The sequence below is a fragment of the Bidens hawaiensis genome, unplaced genomic scaffold, assembly GCF_021521415.1.
Source record: "Bidens hawaiensis isolate Kalapana, Puna unplaced genomic scaffold, B.hawaiensis_p1.1 tig00007743_1, whole genome shotgun sequence".
NCBI classification, from domain to species: domain Eukaryota; kingdom Viridiplantae; phylum Streptophyta; class Magnoliopsida; order Asterales; family Asteraceae; genus Bidens; species Bidens hawaiensis.
The window spans coordinates 490708-515506 of NW_027491538.1; the positions used below are offsets into that span (position 1 = coordinate 490708).

A 24799-nucleotide genomic window follows, 5' to 3' on the forward strand; every position below is an offset into this window, starting at 1 on the left:
TTAATTAAACATTACAATAACTTAAAAACATTTTTTTTTGAGTAGATGAACAAAAATGTAATATAATATAATATAGGAATTAATAAAAGTTGGTGGGGCCAAGGGATATGAAAACTAATAGTTAAGTTGAGAGAGGAGAAGAGAGGAGAGGAGACATAATGAAAAGTGCAGAGGAAGTGGTGATACCAAGCGCACTACCAGCCAGCAGACAACTGGGCCCAAACACACTCCTCTTGTGTTTCCAAACACTTTTCACTCCTTCAAAACAATCTCTATACATTTATTTTCACAAACATAAACACAACACAACAACTCTCATCTCATCAACATCTTTTCTACTTGTTTCACAACCCATTTCTGCATTCTTCATCTATGGACACATCTTTCAGGCTAGGTGGTGGTACTGCTGATGGTTATGGTGGTGAAGAGGAACTTGAACTTGAACTTGGTCTAGGATTGAGTCTTACTTCTGGTGCCTATGCTCAATCCTCCAGTGGTCCTCTAAGGTTACTTAATATTATGCACCCTTTTGAGTTTTATCATTTTATGCCATGTGATCTTTATTCTTTCACTTGTCAAACCATAAAAACAACGGATCGAAATAACTGAACCAATTGAGAAACCGATGGCTCGGTTATGATATTTTTAATAACAAACTTTTGTTATGGTTATTTATGTACAAATAGCTGAATTAACTGAATCGTACGAACGTTAAATAGTTAGTAAGAAGCCTAAAAGTACAACGAACAAACCACGAAACAAAAAAACTTATATATATATATATATATGTGTGTGTGTATTTTTTATTTTTTTAAAGAATATATTATACTTTAGGAAAGTTTTAATATATTTTAATATAGGTAACATGTTATTTTGTCGATTATTCTGCTTTATAAATTAAAAATATTGTTGACAGTTGTTTTGATTCGAAATATATTTGGGCTTATTAATTGAAATTAGCTTGAATCCACCTAATTCTAACGAATGTTAATCGAACGAGCTAGACATTAATCTTTCCCAATAACGGGATTACCCGAACTGTTTGTAACCAAACCGAAACAAATATGAAAATTTAATAATTGTAAATATTGATTATAGGATTGGTTTTAGTTTTAACCCATAACCAAACCAAACCATGGTCCATGGCACCCTTTACACATGTGTTTGTGTGTGTTTGGGTGGGTTGGGGGTCCAACATGTCACTTATTCCTAGTATACTTTCATTGTATTTATGTCTACCACATGCATTAATAGTTGCATACCAATAAAAAAAATGTTTGCTTTGATGATTCTTTAAAAATGGAAAAAACATGGTTCATTTTAAATTTGGGCTTGTGTTAGATTATTCTTAGTTTGGTTTCATTCATTTATTGAGGTTCTTTAAAAGTTTATATTAAATAAAGAATGTTGTTTTTAGAAGATTAAAAAAATTGTAGTTGGAAGTTGCTTTAGATGATTCTTAGTTTAGTTTTAATGCATTTGAGGGTTGTACCGTATGCGAATAATGTTGTACATTAAGAAAGATTACTGCTTGATGTGTCTTTGAAACCTCAAGCTGGTTTGTACCAGAAAAAGACTTCTTTTAAAAGATGAATATAAATGGTTGTATTAAAATTGGGAACTAGCTTTAGATGCTTGATGGTTTAGTTTCATCGCATTTTCGGGTTGTACCACATGCATGTGTAGTTGTACATCTTGATGTGTCTTTAAAGCTTGAATCTTAATAAGATTTTGTGATGTTTTTACAGCAGTCAAGTGGTGGGATGGCCACCTGTGAAGACTTATAGGATGAACAGTTTGGTTAACCAAGCAAAGTTTTCCAAGAATGAAGGAGAGAAGGGGGCGGGCGGGGACGATAAGTTAAGGAAAAATAAAAATGTTAACCGTGAAAACAACGATGAAACAGTTGGTAAAGAAACTGGGCATTTGGGATTTGTGAAAGTGAATATGGATGGGTTACCGATTGGAAGGAAAGTCGATTTGAATGCACATGATTGCTATGAAACTTTAGCTCATGCTCTTGAAATTATGTTCTTGAAAACTTCCACAAGCGCCGGTTTTATCCGTAAGTGATGTTTTGTGACGGGTCAAAATAGGCGGGTTAACAGGTCAAAGTGGACCTATAACACTTCTTGAGGGTTTATGCTATATAAAGACAACCGAGTGGATTTTGACTCGTTTTCTTGAAGCTATTTCTTTTCCAAAAAAATTTGCACGTTTGACCCGTTAAGGATATACTAGTTCACTCATTAATAAATGAACTTTTAATGTATATATTGATGCATTGTTATGTGATTTAATGCAGGCACAGAAAAGCAACAACGCTCTCGTCTTTTGGATGGATCTTCTGAGTTTGTGCTAACATATGAAGATAGAGAAGGAGATTGGATGCTCGTGGGCGATGTTCCATGGAGGTATTTTGTTATATAGTCAACCTTTGACTCTAAAAGACTCGTGTTTGACCAATATGAGCCTTGATTAACCTGAATTACCCTGTTTTATTTATATATCTTGCTTACATGTTTCTTTGTGGTTTAACCAGGATGTTTTTGGGCACAGTGAGAAGGCTAAGAATCATGAAAACCTCAGATTCCAATGGACTTGGTATGTTTTGGATACTTTTGACCCGTTTACCTAAAACTATATATTATATTTTTTTACTCGTTAGGAATAAAACTTGTCCTTTTCTATATGCAGCTCCAAGATACCAAGAAAAGAATCAAAAGCCGAAAAACAAGAGTTGAAAAGATGAAGAAAACCACTTAAAAGAACTACTACAGACTAGAAAAGTTTGAAGCTTTTGTTTGATAATCTTGGCTGCTTTACTATATATGTTTTCACTTTTTTGGTTGGGCTCACTTGTTTCGGTTCTTTTTGTTCATTCGATTCTTTTTTCTGTTTTTCGCTGTCGTAATATTATTACAGTTCTATACCCAACTTGAATGGTTTGATGATGTTACTTACAAGCTTCCTAAGTGCGTATATTATATTTTAATCGGTATTCGTCTTTCTGTGTTTATTTTCTTGGTTTGATTGTAAACTATTCTTGTATAAGGGTGCATCTGTGACTGTGATTTGGTATTACAAAATCCAATAGTCATTCTAATAGCATGTACTCAAAAAATTACTATTTTTGACTCGTAAGGTCAAACTGACTTTGACTTTAGTTGACTTTTTGCCCAAATTGTCTGACCCGCTAATATAGCAAACTTACAAATATAGCAGCTAAAATTCCACACCCCAAGTAGTCCAACTATCAAATACTGAACATAAACGCAAACCTCATGAATCCTTATTTTAGAATCATGTTCGACAAACATAAAAAGATAGTATTTTAGAAGTCAACACGCAACAAGTCTCATACAACAAGGTTGTGTCGATGAACTAACAAAAAGGAGCACAAGTTTAACGCAAAAAGTCTCGTGGATCGCTTACAAAACCGGTCAAAGCTGAAGCTGCAGCAGTGTAAGGAGAAGCTAGATAGATTTGACCATCTTTGTGGCCCATACGACCCGGGAAGTTCCTGTTTGTAGTCGAGACACACACCTGCCACCATTAACAATGTTAATACATGCTAAATGCAATTTGAATGGGATTAAAGATTGCATCTTTAAAGTTAAAAACACCAACCCTTTTCTAGATGCAGTGTAAATTAATATGGGTACCACATTTTACTAAAGAACTAAACGCCTTTTAACGGTTTCCAGGTTGAAAATAAGTTCATTTCACGTGAAATGTCAAACCATGCAATCTTCCTTATTGACTCTTTTAACCCGATTACTTAAATGAATTGATTCAAATTATATTTTATTTAAATGCCCACTGGAAAGAAAATACTGACCTGAGGTTCGTTAATGCGTGCATAAGTATCTTTCGGGCCACCCAAACAAGCACCACAACTAGGGCTAGTAGGCGTATCACATCCAGCAGCTTCAAAAATCTGAGAGCAAGTCTTTCCACCAGCCCCTGGCACCGGGAGAGAATAAAGGTCCATCCATACCTTATCAAATTATATTGTAATTAGCATATGATAAAACATACACTATGCAAAGTTTAAAAACAAAAACATTAGCACAAGACAACAAACCTTTTGTGTAGCGGGAACAAGAAAAGTTGGTACTTTGACCTTTTCGCCCTGCAAGTTGAACCAGAGGTTTACATAACATGAGACCCGTGAAAATGCGAAAAGAGGGTACGATGGTAAAATTGAAAATGCCAATAAGCAGCAAGATGTTATGAAAACTTACTGAAGCTAGAAAAACTTTAGCAGCAGCTAGAAAATCTTCGGTTTTGCCACCAGTACAAGATCCGATATACACTCGGTCTATTTTGACATCTTTGCATTCCCTTGCTAAAGCCCGATTATCAGGTGAATGAGGCTGCAACGTGTAAAAACCAACATCTACATTACATGAATCACAGCAGGCTAATGGGTCAAAACAGGCCCATCTAGAACTGGTAGAACGGGCCAGCCAAGTAGGGTTGACCCACAAACATTTTTTGTCCTTTTAAGAAAAAGATAGATAATAAACACGTTGATTATATTTACAAAAGCAATGTCGTTACATCTATAATCTATGTCGTTGAAAAAAAAACTTGAGAATCTTTAAACCCGTTTGACCCGTTCCCCTTTCATCTAAATCTTTTGAACGGAAGTAAATTTATCATACCTTTGCCACTAAGGGCTCCAATTTAGATACATCGATTCTATACTCAGCAAGAAACCTGAAATGCAAGAAAATATGAACACAAAATGAGAGCTTAAAGTTTCTTATTATGTAATCACTAATGAGGGTACATAATAATAATGAAATTCTTGAAAACTAGATCAAGACAAGAGCAAAAAGGAAAACGGAATCACCTTGCATGCTCATCACTGTAAACCGGCTCATAAGGCACAGATGTTCTTGTCTGCAGAATATGCAAATCTTAGTGAAACGAAAAGTTCAATGTTGACCCTAAATGATGACTTTGAAAGTAAGTTTACTAAAATTGAAATTGAACAGACCTCAAGGTATTCAAATGTAGTGGCATCAGCTGGAACAATACCGTTCTTCCCTCCAGCTTCAACAACCATACTGCATAGTGTCATTCTTTCTTCCATCTATGCGACACAATGAGAGCACACATGTAACTTAATAATAATATAACGGGTTCCACAAACACTTATCTGTCTTCTTTCTATAAATTTTATAGATAATTAATGCGTTATTATTGTATATGATTACAGAAACTTACAGTTAGACTTTCAATAGTCGAACCAACGAATTCCATTGCTTTATAAGTTGCACCAGATACAGATATTTCACCGATTATCTACAACATATAAATTATTAATAAAACAGAAAATTAAATCTTAAAAATATATTCAGACAAGTCGTTTTATGATTGTTACAAATGCAACGATGTAAAAACAATATGTAAAAAGTGTTTAAAAGATCACTTGTAAGATCAAATCCTTTGCAAGCAGATAATCAGGCATTTCTCCATCCAATACAAATCTTAAGGTTGGAGGCACCTGTAGATTCAGCAAAAGAATCAAAATGAAAATATAGCAAACAAATAATTAATAGATCAAAGTTGAGGATAGTTTGGTAACTTCACATTTGATCTCTAAACTTTATTTTGATATCATTTAAGTAGCGAGAGTGGGATGAGAATTAGTTAAAAGAGACAATATAATTAAAGGCATTGATCTTTTGAGAGGATCAAGGTTAAGTGGCAAACTAACATGTTACAAACATGTCTTTAACTCTAAATAGGCTACAAGAAATAACACGAGAACTGATGTAAAAAACATGTTTTTTCAAACCTTAAGCAAAGCTTTTCCGGTCCCTAACACGAAACCAGCATCCGTGTTTCCAATTCCAGTAGCAAATTGGCCAAATGCTCCAGCAGTACAGGTGTGGGAGTCCGTACCAAGCAAGACCTAAAAGCAAAAGGCGTACATATTATAACAAATTTCAAGGTATAATGCTCATGTTGACAATAAATAAGCTAGGTCATATTGGTACATTAATGTAAGTAGATTGTTATTGTATACCTTAAACCATTAAAATATAGATTCATATTTCATAATCATATTGACACACTAATTGTTTATAAAAGAAGTAATAATCTTGAAAAATATAAAGGCTACGGGTCCAACCCGACCCGTTTTATCACTGCTAGAGTTTTGGGAGTACCTCTCCAGGTCTGCAATGACCTTCTTGTGCAAGAGCTACATGACATACTCCTTTGTAATCAGGATTAGCCTGGAAAAATATATATTATCAATGTAATTCATGGAACATGGGATTATAAATTATAAAATTATATAATCAAGATTCGCAAAAAGAAGCACAAAATTGATACCCTGAAGTCGCTAAGATCTTTAATATCATAAAAATACTTGATCCCTTGCTCATGTGAGAATTCCCTAATGATATCAACATTTCTATTTGCTCTTTCATCACTTGTGAAAATATAGTGGTCGGGTATGATAACAACCTTTTCACGGTCCCAAACCTGAAACAATAAACCACATAACTCATATATGATCACATATTTCATATTACAATGACACTGTCTTTAAAGTTTCTAACTTTTTTTTTTCTTTTGCATAAAAGATGTCGGCTAATTCGAATGATGCAGTAAAAATTATATTTGTACCTTGGCATCATTCCCAAATTCTTTCTTGAAAATTCCAATGGAACCCGGGCCACAAACATCATGTGTCATCAAGACATCAACATTGACCCACACATTCTCACCAGGGCTCACATGGGATTTCTCAGAAGCCCTAGAAAATATCTTCTCGGTCATCGTCATCCCAGTCTTCACCTAAAACAACCAAAACTGAATTAGTTTGCATCAAGTTCTTGACTTTTTAACATCAAGACAATAAATAGACAACAAAAATATTCAATAACCAAAACCGAACATAATTAACCTACATTCAAGGTAGATTTTCTTCAAGTTCTTCATATCTTGATGTCAAAAACATATACTTAAAAAAAAAAAAAGCAAACCTGATTTTTGCAAACGAATGTTAAATGACCTAACTAACCCTAACAGAGTTCAAACAGACAAACACCCCTAGTTTGCTCTAGGTTATCAAACTAATGGTGTAAAACTATCAATTAACAGCAAGACTAGACCAAATTTCTAAAGTGATCATATTTATGGTGTCAAGTTTATGATTTCAAAAGTTGCAGAATTCAAGATTATAAAACATCAAAAACTCGATATGAAAATGAACCAAAACCTATTTATTTTGCATCAAGTTCTTCACTTTTTGATATCAAGATAATAAATTTTTAACAAAACTATTCGATAACCAAAAAACCAAGCTGAATTAACCTACACTCAAAAGTTAATTTCCTTCAAGTTCTCTAAATCTTAATGTAAAAACATTAACTTAAAAAAAAAGGATTTTTGCAGATGAGTGATTAATTACCTTACTAACCCTAACGGAGTTCAAACACCCCAAATTTACTCTATCTTATCAAACCAATAGTGCTAAAGTTATCAAATTTAGAGTGTATAACTGCATAAGCATCAATTAACACCTACACCCATGTCATGTATATGATTTCAACAGTAAAAGCATTCAAGTTTAAAACATTATCAAATTGATAGTATATTAGCATCAATTAGCTGCTAGAAAGTCACACTTATGATTTCAAAAGCAACAAAAACATTCAAGAATATGGAAACAGAAAAAGGAAAAAAGCCCTAACTGAGCCAGTGGCAGATGGCTTTCGTTCAGCCATGACAGACATGATCTTCGTGGACTCTTTCTTGTGGGCAATTTTGATTGAGCTTGAAGGGTGTGAAAGAAACTGAGAGACACCTGCATCTTTCTGTAAGAAGGGTAATGAATCAAGAAAGTGTAAAGATGATGATAAAGATTGAATCTTGATGGTGTTGTTATGTACCTGGCTGACAAAGGGTGATGAGGCTGATGAGATTGAAGATGAAGCTGCAGCCGCCATTGATGAAATGACCATGGCGTGTGGTTGTTGAGACTCTGATTGCTAATTGGAATGGAAGTGTGAGGAGGTATTTAGGGGTGATTAGATTGGTGGGGTCCGGAAGGAAGATATTGAGGCTTTTTTGGGTAATATTATAAACAAGCAATCAATGGTATTTTCACGCACACTATGTCGTGATTTAACTAGCAAGAGCTTGTTATTATGTTACATTGGTGAACTAGGTTTACCCGGATGTTAAGAGAAAATAATAATAATAATTTGTGAGGTGGTTAGTGGGGTGAACCCGCTAACAAATTGTGTATCAAGTAGGTATGCACATGACACATAGCCACCGTAACGTCTAGTTTTGTTTGAGACGACACAATGTTCAAGGCTGCCATCATACCCATGTGACATGGATGGGGCCTTAAAACACATAGCCTTATAAATTAGAATCCTAACCTTAAGTTAATGTTTGAGTTTTTTTTTTCTTGAATTCTCTTAGAGACTGACGAAAATATTCTCACATGTTAGGTACATGAGAGACATCTTAATTAAGTTTTAATGCCTGTTAGTGTTTAGTACTTAAATATGTTACAAAAAATAAAGCATATAACTAATACATGGTCGTTTCTTCTTAAATTTCATATTAATTAAAGACGTAATTAACTCTATAATTATATATAAATATATTAATGGTGTATTTTTGGTTTTTTTATCATATATATAATTTTATACTTTGTTTATTTATTAATTTTTTTGTGTTTTTAGTTTTTAGTATATGAATTAATAAATTCTAAATAGTTATTATAGAATAAAAGAGAAGATCAAAATATCAAATAGTTGTAACTTTTTTTAGATTCTCTTTTGATTTAGTGTTGTACTTCATAAAGTGACGTAACAATCAATAACGATAAAACTTTTTAACTATTACCGTCTCAACACATTCTAGTTTAAATTAATAAATATAGTAATTCTTTTACAGCTAAAACCGGTCCCCGTATGTCCACTACACAAATAATAACTGAACCACCCACGCTTATTTATTTATTTTTAGTTTTATTACTCGTATTATTATTATTATTATTATTCTGTTTTCTTCTTCCATGTTTATTGGCGGGAAGAAACCCCCCATTTCACTCTCAAATCCCTAAATTAAGCATTAAACTATCAAATTCAATTCAAATCAATTCAATACCACAGAGACAATAATAATAATAATAACAACAATGTACTGGTCGGCGGCCAAATCTGTGGTCGTCTCCGGCCACCGATGGCGTTCAATCGGTCTTCTCACTCGCCGCCATCTTCCACGGCGTCATTTCATCTCCTGTCCACCATCACTGTAACCGTCAAACTCTTATTATTATTATTATTATTATTATTATTATGTAGTTTCATACGCCAAATTTGGTTGTAATTAACATCCGTAATGTATAAATTATGCAATTTGATATTCCGTCTTCAGTAAATATATTATTAATTTGGGGAAAATAACATTAACATTATTTTAATGTGTTTTTAGTCCTTTCTGTTTAAACTCAGTTTTTTAGGGTGCACACTTTAAATTCACAATATTTCAGGTCCCCACTTTCATTATGTAACATTTTAGGGTTCAACATTCATTTATTATGTATACCAATGTAGCACACACTGGCAAATAAGCTACATTTGAGATTACATAAATGTTTTTGAAAAGTGTAGGCCATGAATTATAGCTTGAACAATGCTATAAAGTATGCAACTTTTCTTATACAATTCCCCGAATCTAAAATAAAAGATTTGCAATCTAAACAATAAATGTTTTTGTATGTTTAGAAGTACCAGGATTCCTAAGCAGATCAATTGCTTTAAAGATAAAAAGACTTTCGCAACAAACATCAAAGCAACTAAAAAGTCAAAGCAGTCAAAAAATGTCAGCGAGAAAGACGATTCTCATATCATCTGGTGGAAGGAGGTATTCTTTATTTTCTGTTCAATCTTGCATTTTTCTTCATGTTGCGTCATAGAAAACTGTTATATTTTTGTCATGTTTGTTTTTTCAGAAAATGCAAATGTGTAGAAAGACATCTTCTATGCATTTGATAAACAAACTCACTAACTCTAATCTGCTCGGTTTGGATGATAATTTGAATAAATGGAAGGTAATTATGTTTGCGTTATAACAAATACATGCAACTATTTGCCTCACATTACTCTAAATAACTTTACCTGTTTCTTTGTTCTTTATGAAGTTTAAAAGAAGGAACACTCAAATTGCGAGATACTGAAGTTCAAGTCAAAGTTTCCACGTGAAGTTTTGCTGTGTAGGGTATGCTAGTATGTTATTCATAACGTTTCTTTTAATTGGATTTGGTAATCAAGATTAAGTGATGAAAGTTTCAATCTATTTAGGTTGGGGAGTTTTATGAAGCTGTTGGATTTGATGCTTGTATACTTGTGTAGTATGCCGGTTTGAATCCATTTTGTGGTCTGCGTTCAGATGGAGTTCCAAAAGCCGGTTGCCCTGTTATGGTATTTAAAACTTTCATTTTTCTTCTTTTGTACTTCCGCTTTAAATCACCATTTTAAAATCTCAAATAAGTACCTATCACTTTATGCAGAATCTACGCCAAACTTTGGATGATTTGACTCATAATGGATTTTCAGTAGTAAGTGCTTTGAGTTATGATGCTGCTGATAACTATATCTAGACTTGTAAACGAATCAAACGAACACGAACGAAGCATGTTTGTGTTTGTTTTTTTAACTTTAATGGAACAGATGATCGAACAGAACAGTTAAATGAACGGGGTTTTGTTGTTCATGTTCATTCGTTAAGAAATGAACATGTTCTGTTTGTTTGTTAAGTTAAGAAAATAACATGTTTGTGTTTGTTTATGTTTGTATGTTACTACGTTAACAGTATAAACGAACAGTTCACGAACATAAACGAACGGACATAGATTAACTAACATGGTTAAGCTAAAACCAGTTAAAGTAATGTGAAGAACAATATGTTGGGCCTAAATTATAACTATACTAAGCTGTTATGGGCCAAATAAGTTTAAATGAATATATTAACGAATGCGAAGGAACGAACTTATACGGACATAATTGAACGTAAATGAACGAACTTAAACAATTTTAAATTAACAAAAGTAAATGAACGTTCACAAACATAAATGTATGTATGTGCGAGACATGTCTTCATGTTTGATCGTTTTAATTTAATTGAACAAAGTTTTCTGTTTATTAAATAAACCCACATAAACGAACATCCCGCCGAACGGTTCACAAACTGTCACTGAATGTTCAGTTCGTTTACAGGCCTAATTATTTCCTTAGAGCTTGAAGGCATAATTATTATTTCAAGCTGTACTAATAACTTTCCAATAAGATAAAGTTTGAATTGCTTTATTTTGTTAATGCTATGTACTTATGTGTTTATAGTGCATTGTGGAGGAAGTTCAGGGCCCCACTCAAAATCGTTCCCGTAAAAGCCGGTTTATATCCGGGTATATTTGCACCTTACCTTGCTGCTTACCCCTCGTGTGTTGTTAACCGCCTTTGTGTTTTGACTTTGGCTTTTTTAGTTATATTTTCAGAATTTATCTCACTAAATTTTAATATACAGGCATGCACATCCTGGAAGTCCTTATGTTTTTGGACTCGTTGAAGATGATCACGATCTTGAGTTTCCTGAACCAATGCCAGTCGTTGGTATGTGACATTTTTTAGTTATTTGTGTGAATTTCCGAATATTTTTTAGTCATACTCATTTATTATTCAGGGCTTTCTCGTTCCGCAAAGGGGTATTGCATAGTTTCAGTATTGGAGACTATGAAAACGTACTCGTTAGAGGATGGTTTAACCGAAGAGGCAGTAGTTACAAAGCTTCGTACTTGTCATTATCATCATTTATTTCTACATAAATCATTGAGGAACAATTCTTCAGGTAATCAATATTTTCTAAATTCTTCAGGTAATCAATATTTTCTAAGATCATTTTTTTTGTTTAAGTTTTGAACTTTATCAATATTCTTACAGGAACGACACGCTGGACAGAGTTTGGTGAAGGTGGCTTATTATGGGGCGAGTGTAATGGCAAATACTATGAATGGATTGAAGGGAATATTGTCAATGAGATACTTTTTAAGGTTTGTATATTTCTAATTTCTGTATATATATGCACACAGGTATTTCATTATCTTACAAGGTACAACTGATGCTGTAAATTTCAGGTGAAAGAGCTTTATGGCCTTGATGATGATGTCACATTTAGGAATGTAACTGTTTCTTCCGAAAACAAACCTCATCAGCTGCACCTTGGAACAGCTTCACAAATTGGTCAGTTATTACATTGTTAGGTTTATTGTTTAAAATATATGGAGGCCGTAATATAAACTCCTATTAAATATTAGGTGTCATACCAACCGAAGGCGTACCTCTTTTATTAAAGGTTTTGCTTCCTCCTAATTGCACCGGATTACCTGTTACGTAAGTAGCTAGTTTTGTTATTTTAAGTTGTTAATCATAATTACAAAGTGTAGTTATTCTTATTCTTATAACAGCTACATTAGAGATCTACTTCTGAACCCTCCTGCTTATGCAACTGCAACCACCATTCAAGGTGAATGCCAACTTGTGGATTTTTCTTAAAATATGATTAATTCTTTTTGAAATATTATCCAGTTTGTCATTATCTTCACATCTGCAGTGTGTTCTATACTTTTTTGCTATTAACATGCACCTAATTTTTCATTTTTATGCATATTTTGAGTTACCATATTTCCCAAGTTCTAAACTATTTGTTTTCACTTCTTAACACGTGTCCAGCAATATGCAAACTTATGAGCTATATATCATGCTCAATTCCTGAATTTACCTGTATCGCACCATCAAAGGTAATGTAATTCCTTTATTATGTGGTATGTAATCTGTTTCTATTCGATATTCTTTTTTTTTGTATGTTTGATGTTTATCACTAATTTTGCAGTTAGTGAAGCTACTTGAGTTAAGGGAGGCTAATCATGTCGAGTTCTGCAAGATTAAAAGCGTGCTTGATGAAACTTTGCAGCTTCATAGAAACCCTGAGCTCAATGAGATATTGAGTTTATTAGTGCATCCTACATGGGTTGCAACCGGGTTGAAAATTGACCTTGAGTTACTGGTAAGTTGTTGAAATTCCATAATTAAACATTGATATTATATATATATTTTATCAAAGACTTGTTATTTTTATTGTTTGTTTTCAGGTGAATAAATGTGAATCAATCTCAAATACAATTGGGAATCTTATCTCATTAGATGGTGAAAATGATCAAAGGTTAAGCTCATATGCAAACATACCAAGTGAATTTTTCGAGGTTATGGAATCTTCATGGAAGAATCGTGTGAAGAAGATCCATCTGAGAGAAGCTTATGAGGAAGTGGATGAGGCAGCTGAAGCCTTATCCTTAGCTGTAAGTATTGTTACTTTCATCATCATTTTCATCTTTAATATGTAAATTAACTAACATATGTTCTTTTTCTAGGTCACAGAAGATTTTGTTCCTATAATTTGCAGAATAAAAGCTATCACAGCACCACTTGGAGGACCAAAAGGGGAAATCTTGTATGCTCGGGAACACAAAGCTATTTGGTTCAAGGGAAAACGTTTTACACCTACCGTATGGCACAATACACCTGGTGAAAAACAAATTAAAGAACTGAAGCCTGCTGTAGATTCAAAGGGTAGAAAAGTTGGAGACGAATGGTTTACCACAATCAAAGTGGAGGATGCACTCACAAGGTAGGGGCAAGTCAAAAATTTGTGTTTGACCAACTCGACCCGTTTATTAGTTAAATCTTTTTGTTCATTGTTTAAGGTACCATGAAGCTGGGGTAAAGGTGAAGTCCATGGTGTTAGAGTTGTTAAGAGGACTATCTGCTGAGTTGCAAACTGAAATTAATGTTCTTGTGTTTGCCTCCATGTTGCTTGTTATTGCGAAGGCATTGTTTTCTCATGTGAGGTATCAAAATTTTAAAAAACTTGAACTTTGTATCTTATTTTAGTATGTTATGTTAATTGTTATATTATATGTAAACAGTGAAGGCAAAAGAAGGAAATGGGTGTTCCCGACTCTCGTTCAGTTCCAACGTCCCGAGGTACATTTCGTTATACCATCTTTTGCATATTTTGAGGTTTAAGGTCTTTTTTCATACTATATTTGTATGCAGGAAAAAGAACAAATGAACAGAAACCGTGAGATGAAGATTACTGGTTTATCACCATATTGGTTTGATACAGCTGAAGGAAGTGTAGTGTTGAACACAATTGACATGAAGTCAATGTTTCTTTTGACCGGACCGAACAGTGGTGGAAAATCAAGCTTGCTTCGTTCAATTTCTGCAGCCGCACTTCTTGGCGTATGTGGATTTATGGTACCTGCTGAGTCAGCATTAATTCCACATTTCGACTCCATTATGCTGCATGTTAAATCTTACGATAGCCCGGCAGATGGGAAAAGCCCGTTTCAGGTACACACTATATTACATTAATATTATTATGTCATTATTATTATTGTTATTTTTTCCGGGTTTTACGAATTATGCTACACAAACTTTGTACCACATAGTGATATATTGTTGCATATGGATATTATTTTTCAGATTGAAATGTCGGAGATGCGTTCTATAATTACTAGAGCGACTTCAAAAAGCCTAGTTTTAGTGGATGAGATATGCAGAGGTACAGAAACTGCAAAGGGGACATGTATAGCTGGCAGTTTTATCGAAACTCTGGATTCAATCGGTTGTTTAGGTGTCGTATCAACGCATTTGCATGGTATCTTTAACTTACCACTAACTACAAAACACACCGTCTACAAAAAAATGGGAAGTGATTTAGTGAACGGGAAATCTAAACCGACATGGAAGCTGATTGATGGAATATGCAAAGAAAGTCTCGCGTTTGAAACTGCTAAAAAAGAAGGGGTTTCAGATGCAATAATACAACGAGCCGAAAATTTGTACAACTCAGTGTACAAAACAGACTCAAATTCAGATGAATGTATTCAAGAAATTATTTCTTCTGGTAATGAAATAACAAACCAAATGGAGACATTTTGGAAAGATGTTGAAAATGCTGTCTGTATAGCATGTCATAAAACTAAAACTACAGTGAGATGTGTTTTAGTACAGCCTGGGGAACAACCACCTCCATCAGCAACCTGTGCTTCGAGCGTTTATGTGATTTTGAGACCCGATAAAAAGCTTTATGTTGGAGAGGTAAATATTATGATTAACTGAAACAAGATTTGCAATTTTATTAATGTTGCTAATATTTGATCACATGCATTTCAGACAGACAATCTCCGTGATCGGATGTGTGCACACCGGTTAAAGAAAGGGCTGCGAGACGCTTCGTTTTTGTATTTTCTAGTTCCCGGGAAGAGCATGGCTTGCCAGCTAGAAACTCTGTTAATCAACCAACTTCCGAATCATGGTTTTAAACTCACGAATGTAACTGACGGTAAACATCGGAATTTTGGTACTTCTGATATCTCTTTTGAAAGCTTAAATTTACATAGATGATTAACCGAATCTTGTCATGAATATCTTGTAGTATCGACACTTGTATTTAGGGTTTTGTTGGTGCAACAGTTTTGGGTCAGTTATGTTGTGCTTTAGTTATTGTTAACCTGTGGGTACTCACTGGGTGGTCCTTGTAATCACAATCTATTAATTAATGCATTATATGTTTATTTTCATTGAAAACATGCTTCTGAGTTATGAGTGGTTTAATTACTAAAGTACCTTGCATAATAATGGTTAGACAAAGTAACCTTAAGTCCAGCATTAACTGACAATGAATGGCAAAATAAGATGATATTATTACTTAAGACACATGTCAAATACAGTTGCAACCTACAATCTCAATATTGTATCTGCAATGCTTGCAGTTTAGTTACATCAAAATCTTTAATAAAAAAAAAAGAAAATCCTTTGAGTGCATATCAGCTTTTAGCGTTTAATTTTTCTACAAGAATCTTGTTCAGAAGCCCTGGATTTGCTTTGCCCTTTGATTCTTTCATCACCTGATAATTTGTTTTTTCAATTGTTAAATTTATAATAATTGAACAGAAATTAATCACAAATTCATGAGCAGCTGACAAAAAAGATCAAACCTGTCCTGCAAAAAAACCCTGCAGCTTGGTTTTACCCCCACGGTATTGTTCCAACTGTTTTGGATTATTAGCAATTACTTTATCAATTATTTTCTCAATTTCCGCTGGATCTACTATCTGTTAAACAAAACACAAAATCATGCCACTAAGATGAAAAAATAAAGACAAATTAAGCTTTAAAAAAATAACTTACCTGCACAAGATCTTTCTCTTCAATCAGTCCTTTAACGGTTCCACCTTTTTCCATTAACTCAAGAAGTATCTGCACAATTTCACACAAATATCTTTAAAATCATCCTTAAAAATCATTTTTTATAACATTTTACTAACAATTGGCGATATCAGAAAGTAGAGACACACACCTCTTTCCCTATCTTTCCACTGATGGTTCCACTTTTTATAGAAGCTATCAACTCTCTTAACTCTTGAGGGCTAAGCTTGATTTCATTAATCGACAATTTTTCATTCTTCATGTAAGCAGCGATATCTCCCATGATCCAATTAGCAGCCAGTTTAATATCAGAAACATTGGCTATTGTAGCATCAAAAAATGCAGCAACCTAAAACAAGTGATAGATCCATAATTCCCAATATGACAAATCTAGTAATATTATAGGTTGAGCGTGACAATGTGACATACATTAACATCATTTGCAAGAAAAAGAACATCTTGCATAGTTAGACCCAAATCCTCGTATCTTCTACGCTTCATTTCCGGAAGTTCAGGTAACGAATCACGAATATCGTTCACATATTCTTCTGTGAGTATAACCTCTGGAAGGTCGGGTTCAGGAAAATATCTATAATCTGCAAGTCCTTCCTTTTTCCTCATTGTAACTGTTTTCTAACAATAACAACAAATAAAAAGATAAGAAAACATAATTAGGGTGTACTGATTCGAGCTTTAATTTTTTTAACCAAATAATATATGATTAGAAATTTAATAACCTGAGAGCCTTCTTCCCAGAGACGTGTTTCTTGCACAACTTCATCCGCTTGCCCTTTGTCATAAAGCTCTGCCTGTCTTGCAATCTCAAAATCTATAGCTCTACTCATTGCTGAAAATGAATTCAGATTCTTTATTTCAACCTGTTGACCAGCAACCACTTATAAAAACCAGTTACAGACAGTTAACGGTTAGTTTATAGTTCTTTATTAACAGTGGAAAGATTTCCTCCATATATTGTGATAACTAAATAGCATCAAGATTTAATATAAAAATAAAGTCGGATACTTTCAACCCGTTTGACCCGTTCCGTTTTACCTAAACCTTTTTCATTTGACCCATTTGACCATTTGAGATAAAACAAACCCATATCAACCCAACTGGTCAAAATTCTTACCTTGGTGCCAAATTCTTTTTGACCAATTGGACGAATGGAAACATTAACATCACAACGAAGCGACCCTTCTTGCATATTTCCATTACTAACTCCCAAATATCTCACCACCCGTTGTAACTCTGCAGCATATTCTGCAGCTTCAATACCCGTTCTCATATCGGGTTCAGAAACTATTTCAAGCAAAGGTACTCCTGCTCTGTTCAAATCAACCTGTTCCCAAAAAACAATATTTTTATGATTCTTCTGGTCACAATAATCACTAATTTACTATAAAAAAGATATAAAATAATCACCTGAGAATAATTCCCGCTTCCTGTATGAAGTAGCTTCCCTGCATCTTCCTCCATATGAACCCTAGTAATCCCAAATCGTCTATGCCCGCCACCAAACTCAAGTGGAAGATCAACATCAATGGATCCATCGGTGGCAATTGGTATATCAAACTGTGAAATTTGGTACCCTTTTGGAAGATCCGGATAAAAATATTGTTTTCTATCAAACTTTGAACTCATGGACAACTTGCAGTTGAGTGCAAGACCGAGCATTACAGCACACTTGATCACTTTAGAGTTCAAAACGGGCAATGCACCGGGCAAGCCCATACAAACGGGGCAAATACACGAGTTTGGCTGAGACCCATAATTATAAGCGCAGCTACAAAACGCCTTAGTTGTAGTTGATAACTGTACATGTGTTTCTATACCAATAATTGCTTCATAATCTTTTAGTACTTTTTCAACGGCTTTTGCTCGGGCGGTTTCCGTGAAGTTTGAGGGAGCTTGTTGTTTAGTTTTCATTGCGGTTTCGGCTTGTGTGCTTTGCATTGAGCAAAAGATAACATGTTTTCTAGCTGAGAATGCGTATGAATAAGGCAATAACAGGCGGGTTTCAATACCTCTAAATAGTGTAAGAGCCATTAAAACTTTTTTTTGTCTGATGTAACTATGACGACTAAAAAGTATCTGCAAAGTATACAAACAAAACATAATCAATCAAGAAATCAAGATTCAAGAACAAGTAGTGACAAAAAGTAGACAAATTTCATAAAACAAAGCTGAAAGATTCAAAAACATTTATTTTCATAGAGATTTCGATTTGTGTGCTTTGCATTGAACAAAAGATAACATGTTTTCAAGCTGAGAGTGTGTATGAATAAGCGGGTTTAAATGCCTCTAATTAGTGTAAGAGCCATTAAAATTTTGTTTGATTAATTCAGTTGGGATGTAAGTACGCAAAGATCTGCAGGTTATACAAACAACATATAATCAATCAAGTTCAAAAACAGTTAATTAGCAGGATTGGCTTTGCTATTCAAAAGGGGGTTGCGGCGCAGCTTGTTGCCCGTTTGCCTGCCACTTTATTGTAATCGTTTTATAGTAAATTATATATAAAAACAGTTAATGACAAAAACTCAAAAAGTAGACAGATTTCATAACATTTAGCCGACAGATTCAAAAACTTTTATCACATTTGAATCGCTAATTATATTCCAAGAAAAAGGCAGTTATAAAATGAACTACTGTGACTAAAGTATACCCACAAGTAGGACTGCAAATGAACCGAACCGGACAAACGGTCGGTTCACGAACACTCTACTGAACGAAATTCGTGTATGTGTTCGTTCATTAAGAAATTGAGTTTGTTCATGTTCGTTGTCTCCATTCGTTAATATTGTAAACGAACACTATCGGACGCTAATGGATACTAATGGACAACATCATGTAGAGCATAAAAGGCACAAAATTTCATAAAACTAAGCTGAAAATTTTCAAAAAAGTTATCACATTTGAAAGAATAAGAAAAACCCATAATTTATATTCCAAGAAAAAGCTAGTAATAACATAAAAGATTCAAGATTAAATTAGGGTTGCTGAGTTGGAAATTAATAATAAAAAGGATTTAATGTAGAGGATGAAAGGTGTTTAATTTACCTGACTATAACTCAAATGAGCTGCTGCGTCGTCTGTATACAACGAACATGACAACAACAGTGAGTGATATTATTATTATGGGTTATCTTTCATATCAAAACCCTCTATTCGATCCTGGTGTGTGTGTGTGTGTGTGTGTGTGTGTGAGTGAGGTTTTGATAAGAACGGCTGTGACAATGTATGAACCAGAGAAGATAAAGTTACGATTTGGATTATTGTTTTAATATAATACTTACAAAATGAAAAATAACAAAGTGGTCGTGCCGGAGTGGTTATCGGGCATGACTAGAAATCATGTGGGCTCTGCCCGCGCAGGTTCGAATCCTGCCGACCACGAGTTGACGTTTTTTTTCCTAGTTCAAGTTTTTTCTTAATTTTTTTATTGTTTCTTATACAAAATGGTTACCAAGAATCTAGGATCAAATGATCTACATCTTCTCAAATACTTCCTATCAAATTTAGCTTAAAAGCCTAAGAATAACTCTGTCTATAACATATGGTATAACAGTAAAATATGTTAGATAATAAACTATATTTTAGCTAATTCAACAAATTAGTTCAAATGAATACTTACATACAAATTGAATAAGATGGGAAGTGTAGATGTATATTAACTTTTGAAACTCTATGTACTCGTCTCAACAAATTTATATTCCAATTCAATCGGTCACTGTCAAAAATCGATCAAACGCCTAATTATCATCTTGAATTTCAATTGAGTGTGCGAATTTTGATAATGATTTCCATTAAACTGATTTAGATTGATTTGATGATGAAATCTCAAAAAACAGTGTATGAGATTTTTCATATAGACAAAAATGTATTGAAAATAAAAGCCAAACGTGTGATGAAAGTGATGAAAGCAGATCTTTGTTGTTAGTAATGTGATGCTTTTAGTTGTTGTATAGTAGTGAGAGGTGAAGATGGTGGACAAAGGGAATGGTGATGATTAAGGAAGTTTTATTATAAAACGTTCGTTTTATCTCTCGAGCACATCATTCTCTCTTCCATGTTGGAGTTTTTTGATTGAAATTTCGTCACAAAAAGTATAGGCGCACAAACCGGGTATTTTAAGGAACCAGAACTGGGTATGGTCAACAAAAGTCAAAGCCAGGCCGGGTAGGAACTAGTTCTGGGTATGGTCGGGTATTTGACTGAGTTTTTCGGCTCAGGTTTTGACCAGGTATTTTTGGTCTCGGTAGGTCCGGGTCGGTTCCGGGTACGCCTCTAAGGAGAAATCCTATACTAGGTCGTATCTACAAGTCGGGTACGAATAGAAACCGGTGTCGATCAAGTCCGAAACTAGGTATTTTGCGCACCTCTTAACAAAAACTGTAAGGGGAAAAGGTGCAAACTGCAAACTATAAACCTCATAACAAAAGATCAAATCTTTTGATGAACCGAAATGAAGATGACTGAGAGGCTGCAGCAACTGGGTGGCAGAGCCATGTCACGATTCTCATTCAAAAACGCCACAATTATCCTCTGTTTCTTCAATTTGATCACCGCACTCTTCTTGATTCAAAGCTTTCTATCTCCTACCAACTCCAATCGATCCGATTCAGGTACGTACAATCTGGGCTTTCATTAATCATCAAATCAACGATCTTTAATTCAAATTAATCGCTCCCAATTGTTCCATTCACCATGTTATTATTAATTCCTGAAAAACCCCCAATTGTGCTAACTCAAACAGTGTTGTAGAACTCGCTGGGTACCCGTTGGTGGTTAATCGGGTTTAATTGGATTGGAATTTTGTAATTTTTCAAGATTATTATATAATTTTGAGAACTTACATATACAAGTTGACATCAAACACAAACAATTAAATGTAGACATAACAAATCAATGGGAAAGACCGATAAATGGGTTAACGGGCATCCAATTTGGGCCGGCTAGTGATTAGTTGCACCGGTTAGCTGAAAGTTAATCCGCAACCCACCGACTAGTGATTATTCATCGCTTAATTCCTTACAACGAGGGGTGTAAACTGTAAATGACCGAGCTCGAACCTCATAGCTTGAGCTCAGCTCGTTATCTTTTATTAGTTAATTTATATATGTTTTTAGTTTTTTTTATATATTTTGAAAAAAAAAAAACATAAACGAGGCTAAGATCGGATTGAGCTCGCGTAGTACCTTAAACAAGCCAAAGCTCGGATGGAGCTTGGGTGTGGAGTGTAAAATTAATTCATAGAATTACAAATAGGTAAAACTTTAAAATACACAAGGCTTAGGCTCGATAACTAAACAATTTTTATACAAGCCCGAGCTCGAAAAAGCTTGGCTCGATTCGAGTTTTTTTATTAATCTGAGCTCAAGTAGCTCGTGAGCAGCTCGGGTCATTTGCACCCGTACTTACACAACACTGAACTCACACAACTGCTTCTCGAGGTTCAGTTATGCTCAAGTATATAAAGGAATCAGAGGAATTACGCCGTGCAATGGAGCCTGTAGAACTTATAAAAAGAGTAAGTCTAAGTGGTCTTGTGATTATGTTTCAATTTGATTAATATATGCTATAGTTTTGATTCTATATTGTGGCATTGTGTTTATATAAGCGATCTGAGTTTTTCTGTAATGGAGTTTAGGTTAGGGAAATTGAGAGAGAAGGACATGAAGAAGTTGAAACAGTGCAAGAGAAAGATGCAAAACAGTCTGCTGCACTTGACTTGATATCGAGGTTGAATAATCATAGATCCTATTCGGATGCCGATAATCAGAAAGGTAGTTTCTTTCTTGAATTCAATGTTTTCTAGAGGTGTGACATGAAAAGTCAATGTCAAGAATCAATGTCAATTTTGAAGTTCAGAATGTAGGGACATGAAAAGTCAAAGATAAATGTGTTGACCATATATTCTTGTTGACTCTTTTCAGCTCTAGAAGAATGGCGCAAACGAAAGATGGAAAGAGCAAGACAGCGTGGCCTTGGTAGAAACGGAACCACCACCTCTCAAGAATGAACCCTTTGTTTCAGCTCGTTCACAATTCATGGCAACACGTCGGTTTTTGTGTTTTGAATATGAATACACGAATGCAAAGAGGGTTTCGTATGTAAGTTTCACAATCTTTTTGTAACAAGACTGTTTTCTTTATAGTTTTTATGGTTGACTACTAATTACTGTATGAATGAGTCGATTTGATCTATCTTTTACCTTAAACCGGTCGAATCAAAACAATGCAGCTGCAACAATACGATGAAGGAAATAAGTTTTTCCTGTTAAGTTCATGAAATAGATGAACTAAACAAAAGATTGAACATAAAATTGAATTACATGATTTACAAAAGATGAGCTGGTTGGTGTGTGAATTCCTAACATGTAACGAAAACATTAAGCCTATCATGAAATTTATAGGTCGATGTCGATCTAAATGAGGTCAATTGAACTGTGAAGCATCAAGTTAAATGGGTCGTGTTCAGTTTGACTAAATGTTAAATGGATCGTGTTCACCAGTGTTTTAAAAACTGGTTCAAACCGGCCGGTTGAACCGGTTTTCGCACAACAGACTGATATTTTAAGTCCAGTATTTTTGGCCGGTTTGCTAGAACATCGTATCGGCGGTTTTGTCTAAAATACCGGTTTTTACCGGCAAACCGGTTTTTGTTTGAGAAATTTTTTATATTTGCGGCCCATATTTTTTTAAATTGCTTTTAACCCAACAATTAACATTCAAACGTGTAAACTTTAGAACTATTTTTTTTTTTTAAATTGAGTGCTTTTGCATTATTTTTTTTAATATGAATTAACTTTTGGATTATTTTTTGTTATGGATTCATTTACTTTTGTGTTATTTTTGAATTGAAGTTACATTTATAAAAAATTATAAGGTATACTATTCAACCAACCTTCCAGTATAACCCGGTTCAACCGGTAGTATCATTTTTTTAGCCCAATCCGGTGTAAATAAAATACCGGTTTTTAAAACATTGCCGTGTTTAGGTTAAATGGATTGTGTTCGGTTCGACTAAATGGGCTCATATAACCCTTAATTTTTATAAATTGAAAAAAAGTGTTTAATTTAAAGTGCATTAGATATGTATGCTAATTCAAAATATAAAAGAAAAAAGAAATTAAGATGGCTTAAACATAGTCTTTATATATACATTCGTGTTTCATTTTTTCTTCATTTCTAATTAAAACTAGTATCGTATAATATTTTTATAGATTCATATAAATGAGAGTCCACATTGATGTTGATTAATAAGAAGAAACATACATGATACATTACAAATGACAATCCATACAAAACCCGAAAACCAAACCAAGCATCAGCAACACCTCACATTAATCCCCTTATTTACAAACCATCAAAGTGCTTGATCAAACCCTAGTCCCATGACCCATCCCGGTCGTTCCCTTGATGCCGGTGTCCGCCGGATGTGTCCCCATCCCATAGTCCGTGTCGCGGTATCCAGGACCGTACCGGCTGCTGTACAGTCCGGCGTGCACCAACAGAAGATACAGCAGCTCGGTTGTCGTCAATATTATGATGAATGCTTCCACAATCCTTAGCCTCCACCCTCTGTGTCCTCCTACAATTATCTGCTTGCATGCAAACCTACACATTTTTAAACATTAGTTTTTTAACCATAACTTAGTCTTTTGAAGTGATAGGTGGCTCTGGCGTCTTGGTAGTTTTTCAATAAAAATTTGGTTGATCGTTCAAAACGATTTTTTTTTCACTAAAGTGTACAAAAGATTACCCGAAAGCAAGAACAGTGACGGCCCACGCCACTAGAGAAGTCGATCCGGCTGCCGCTAGACTATCGTTCCTCCACGCCCTAAGGTGGTTGCCACCCGCAAACTTCGAAACAATTCCGAGAATCGAAGCTAATATCGCGAACTCAAGAAAAAACTCCGTTGCACCGTTACCACCAAAACCTACAATTAATTGAAAACAATTAATATATATATATATATTGTCTTGTATATAATTTCAGTTACAATATAGAGGCAGGTAAACGAAACTAAACTCACTGGGGTGATTTGTTTGGCGGTTAATAAGCTTATTAAGACACCAAGCAGAAAAGCCTAAGGTAATGAAGTACAAGACCAGGTTAAGAAACAACAAAGGCGCCGCCACATTTCTTCCCACTGTTTGTGCCATGATAACAAAATCTACTAAGTACTTATGTTTTAACTAATTAAGTCTTTACTGACAACAAAAGATATCATACAATACACCGAATGAAAAAGGTGATGATATTATATATATATATATAAGGAAATTTATAAGACTGTGGTGTTGGTAGGTGAGTGGCAGCTCAGGTGATACGTGTCAATCATATCAGGTTTTGCGGTTTTATATAGTGTCAGGAGTCATGACACGTGTCAGATGACTGGTATAGGACTTTTAAATAATATATATAGAATAAATGTCCGTGAGGGTGGTGTACGAGGGAGACGTAACGGTGGTGCC

The 24799-nt window shown here is 34.5% G+C and overlaps 5 protein-coding genes, 1 non-coding gene and 1 pseudogene across 8 annotated transcripts; 4 read left to right on the top strand and 3 right to left on the bottom strand.

Moving 5' to 3' along the window:
- Window positions 1-284: 284 nt before the first annotated feature.
- On the top strand, window positions 285-2853 carry LOC143635964 (auxin-responsive protein IAA13-like). Of its 2 annotated transcripts, none has more exons than XM_077103673.1 (5): window positions 285-506; window positions 1749-2065; window positions 2306-2414; window positions 2543-2604; window positions 2698-2853. In XM_077103673.1, the coding sequence occupies exons 1-5, from the start codon at window positions 373-375 to the stop codon at window positions 2742-2744; spliced, it is 669 nt and encodes a 222-aa protein (XP_076959788.1). In that variant the 5' UTR covers window positions 285-372; the 3' UTR covers window positions 2745-2853. The 2 variants fall into 2 exon arrangements, with proteins under 2 accessions (XP_076959788.1, XP_076959789.1); XM_077103674.1 differs by having other exon boundaries at window positions 287-506; window positions 1752-2065.
- Window positions 2854-3319: 466 nt separating this feature from the next.
- On the bottom strand, window positions 3320-8025 carry LOC143635965 (3-isopropylmalate dehydratase large subunit, chloroplastic-like). The gene is made up of 15 exons (XM_077103675.1): window positions 7920-8025; window positions 7722-7844; window positions 6652-6822; window positions 6355-6507; window positions 6186-6254; window positions 5813-5929; window positions 5444-5518; window positions 5239-5316; window positions 5009-5104; window positions 4862-4911; window positions 4671-4725; window positions 4248-4379; window positions 4088-4135; window positions 3842-4000; window positions 3320-3546 (listed from the first exon to the last, which is right to left on the bottom strand). The coding sequence occupies exons 1-15, from the start codon at window positions 7989-7991 to the stop codon at window positions 3406-3408; spliced, it is 1539 nt and encodes a 512-aa protein (XP_076959790.1). The 5' UTR covers window positions 7992-8025; the 3' UTR covers window positions 3320-3405.
- A 1159-nt stretch (window positions 8026-9184) lies between these two features.
- LOC143635968 (DNA mismatch repair protein MSH1, mitochondrial-like) lies at window positions 9185-15648 on the top strand (annotated as a pseudogene). The gene is made up of 22 exons (XR_013154162.1): window positions 9185-9300; window positions 9774-9912; window positions 10001-10099; window positions 10198-10266; window positions 10350-10469; window positions 10559-10606; window positions 11388-11452; window positions 11572-11657; window positions 11728-11892; window positions 11985-12094; window positions 12179-12284; window positions 12359-12434; window positions 12509-12567; window positions 12774-12841; window positions 12934-13107; window positions 13193-13399; window positions 13472-13728; window positions 13805-13948; window positions 14027-14084; window positions 14157-14456; window positions 14589-15206; window positions 15282-15648. The product of XR_013154162.1 is annotated as a DNA mismatch repair protein MSH1, mitochondrial-like (transcript).
- A 151-nt stretch (window positions 15649-15799) lies between these two features.
- Window positions 15800-19505, bottom strand: LOC143635967 (glutamyl-tRNA(Gln) amidotransferase subunit B, chloroplastic/mitochondrial-like). The gene is made up of 9 exons (XM_077103676.1): window positions 19380-19505; window positions 17742-18410; window positions 17449-17658; window positions 17054-17194; window positions 16746-16949; window positions 16468-16665; window positions 16299-16367; window positions 16106-16222; window positions 15800-16015 (listed from the first exon to the last, which is right to left on the bottom strand). Exons 2-9 carry the CDS (start codon window positions 18363-18365, stop codon window positions 15935-15937), a joined length of 1644 nt encoding a protein of 547 aa, XP_076959791.1. The 5' UTR covers window positions 18366-18410; window positions 19380-19505; the 3' UTR covers window positions 15800-15934.
- Window positions 19506-19633: 128 nt separating this feature from the next.
- On the top strand, window positions 19634-19715 carry TRNAS-AGA (transfer RNA serine (anticodon AGA)). The gene has a single exon. It is a non-coding gene; the product is annotated as a tRNA-Ser (tRNA).
- Window positions 19716-20775: 1060 nt separating this feature from the next.
- On the top strand, window positions 20776-22462 carry LOC143635941 (uncharacterized). The gene is made up of 4 exons (XM_077103647.1): window positions 20776-20944; window positions 21779-21849; window positions 21970-22105; window positions 22256-22462. The coding sequence occupies exons 1-4, from the start codon at window positions 20785-20787 to the stop codon at window positions 22339-22341; spliced, it is 453 nt and encodes a 150-aa protein (XP_076959762.1). The 5' UTR covers window positions 20776-20784; the 3' UTR covers window positions 22342-22462.
- Window positions 22463-23684: 1222 nt separating this feature from the next.
- On the bottom strand, window positions 23685-24563 carry LOC143635942 (membrane protein PM19L-like). The gene is made up of 4 exons (XM_077103648.1): window positions 24544-24563; window positions 24358-24498; window positions 24084-24261; window positions 23685-23938 (listed from the first exon to the last, which is right to left on the bottom strand). Exons 2-4 carry the CDS (start codon window positions 24485-24487, stop codon window positions 23701-23703), a joined length of 546 nt encoding a protein of 181 aa, XP_076959763.1. The 5' UTR covers window positions 24488-24498; window positions 24544-24563; the 3' UTR covers window positions 23685-23700.
- Between the last annotated feature and the right edge of the window lie 236 nt (window positions 24564-24799).

Bases quoted from the DNA above. Each gene is read 5' to 3' on its own strand.
- LOC143635964 (XM_077103673.1), top strand. From the start codon at position 373: ATGGACACATCTTTCAGGCTAGGTGGTGGTACTGCTGATGGTTATGGT. The intron at 2,415-2,542 runs GTATTTTGTTAT...TGGTTTAACCAG, and splicing joins GTGGGCGATGTTCCATGGAG to GATGTTTTTGGGCACAGTGA. The intron at 2,605-2,697 runs GTATGTTTTGGA...TTCTATATGCAG, and splicing joins CTCAGATTCCAATGGACTTG to CTCCAAGATACCAAGAAAAG.
- LOC143635965 (XM_077103675.1), bottom strand. From the start codon at position 7,991: ATGGTCATTTCATCAATGGCGGCTGCAGCTTCATCTTCAATCTCATCA. The intron at 5,317-5,443 runs GTGATCTTTTAA...TATATGTTGTAG, and splicing joins CAAAGGATTTGATCTTACAA to ATAATCGGTGAAATATCTGT. The intron at 5,105-5,238 runs GTAAGTTTCTGT...TGTGTCGCATAG, and splicing joins CGACTATTGAAAGTCTAACT to ATGGAAGAAAGAATGACACT.
- LOC143635967 (XM_077103676.1), bottom strand. From the start codon at position 18,365: ATGGCTCTTACACTATTTAGAGGTATTGAAACCCGCCTGTTATTGCCT. The intron at 17,659-17,741 runs GTGATTATTTTA...TTTTGGGAACAG, and splicing joins GAAGCGGGAATTATTCTCAG to GTTGATTTGAACAGAGCAGG. The intron at 16,016-16,105 runs GTTTGATCTTTT...ACAAATTATCAG, and splicing joins AGGGTTTTTTTGCAGGACAG to GTGATGAAAGAATCAAAGGG.
- LOC143635941 (XM_077103647.1), top strand. From the start codon at position 20,785: ATGAAGATGACTGAGAGGCTGCAGCAACTGGGTGGCAGAGCCATGTCA. The intron at 20,945-21,778 runs GTACGTACAATC...CTCGAGGTTCAG, and splicing joins CTCCAATCGATCCGATTCAG to TTATGCTCAAGTATATAAAG. The intron at 21,850-21,969 runs GTAAGTCTAAGT...AATGGAGTTTAG, and splicing joins CTGTAGAACTTATAAAAAGA to GTTAGGGAAATTGAGAGAGA.
- LOC143635942 (XM_077103648.1), bottom strand. From the start codon at position 24,487: ATGGCACAAACAGTGGGAAGAAATGTGGCGGCGCCTTTGTTGTTTCTT. The intron at 24,262-24,357 runs GTGAGTTTAGTT...AATTAATTGTAG, and splicing joins CCGCCAAACAAATCACCCCA to GTTTTGGTGGTAACGGTGCA. The intron at 23,939-24,083 runs GTAATCTTTTGT...AAAAATGTGTAG, and splicing joins GTCACTGTTCTTGCTTTCGG to GTTTGCATGCAAGCAGATAA.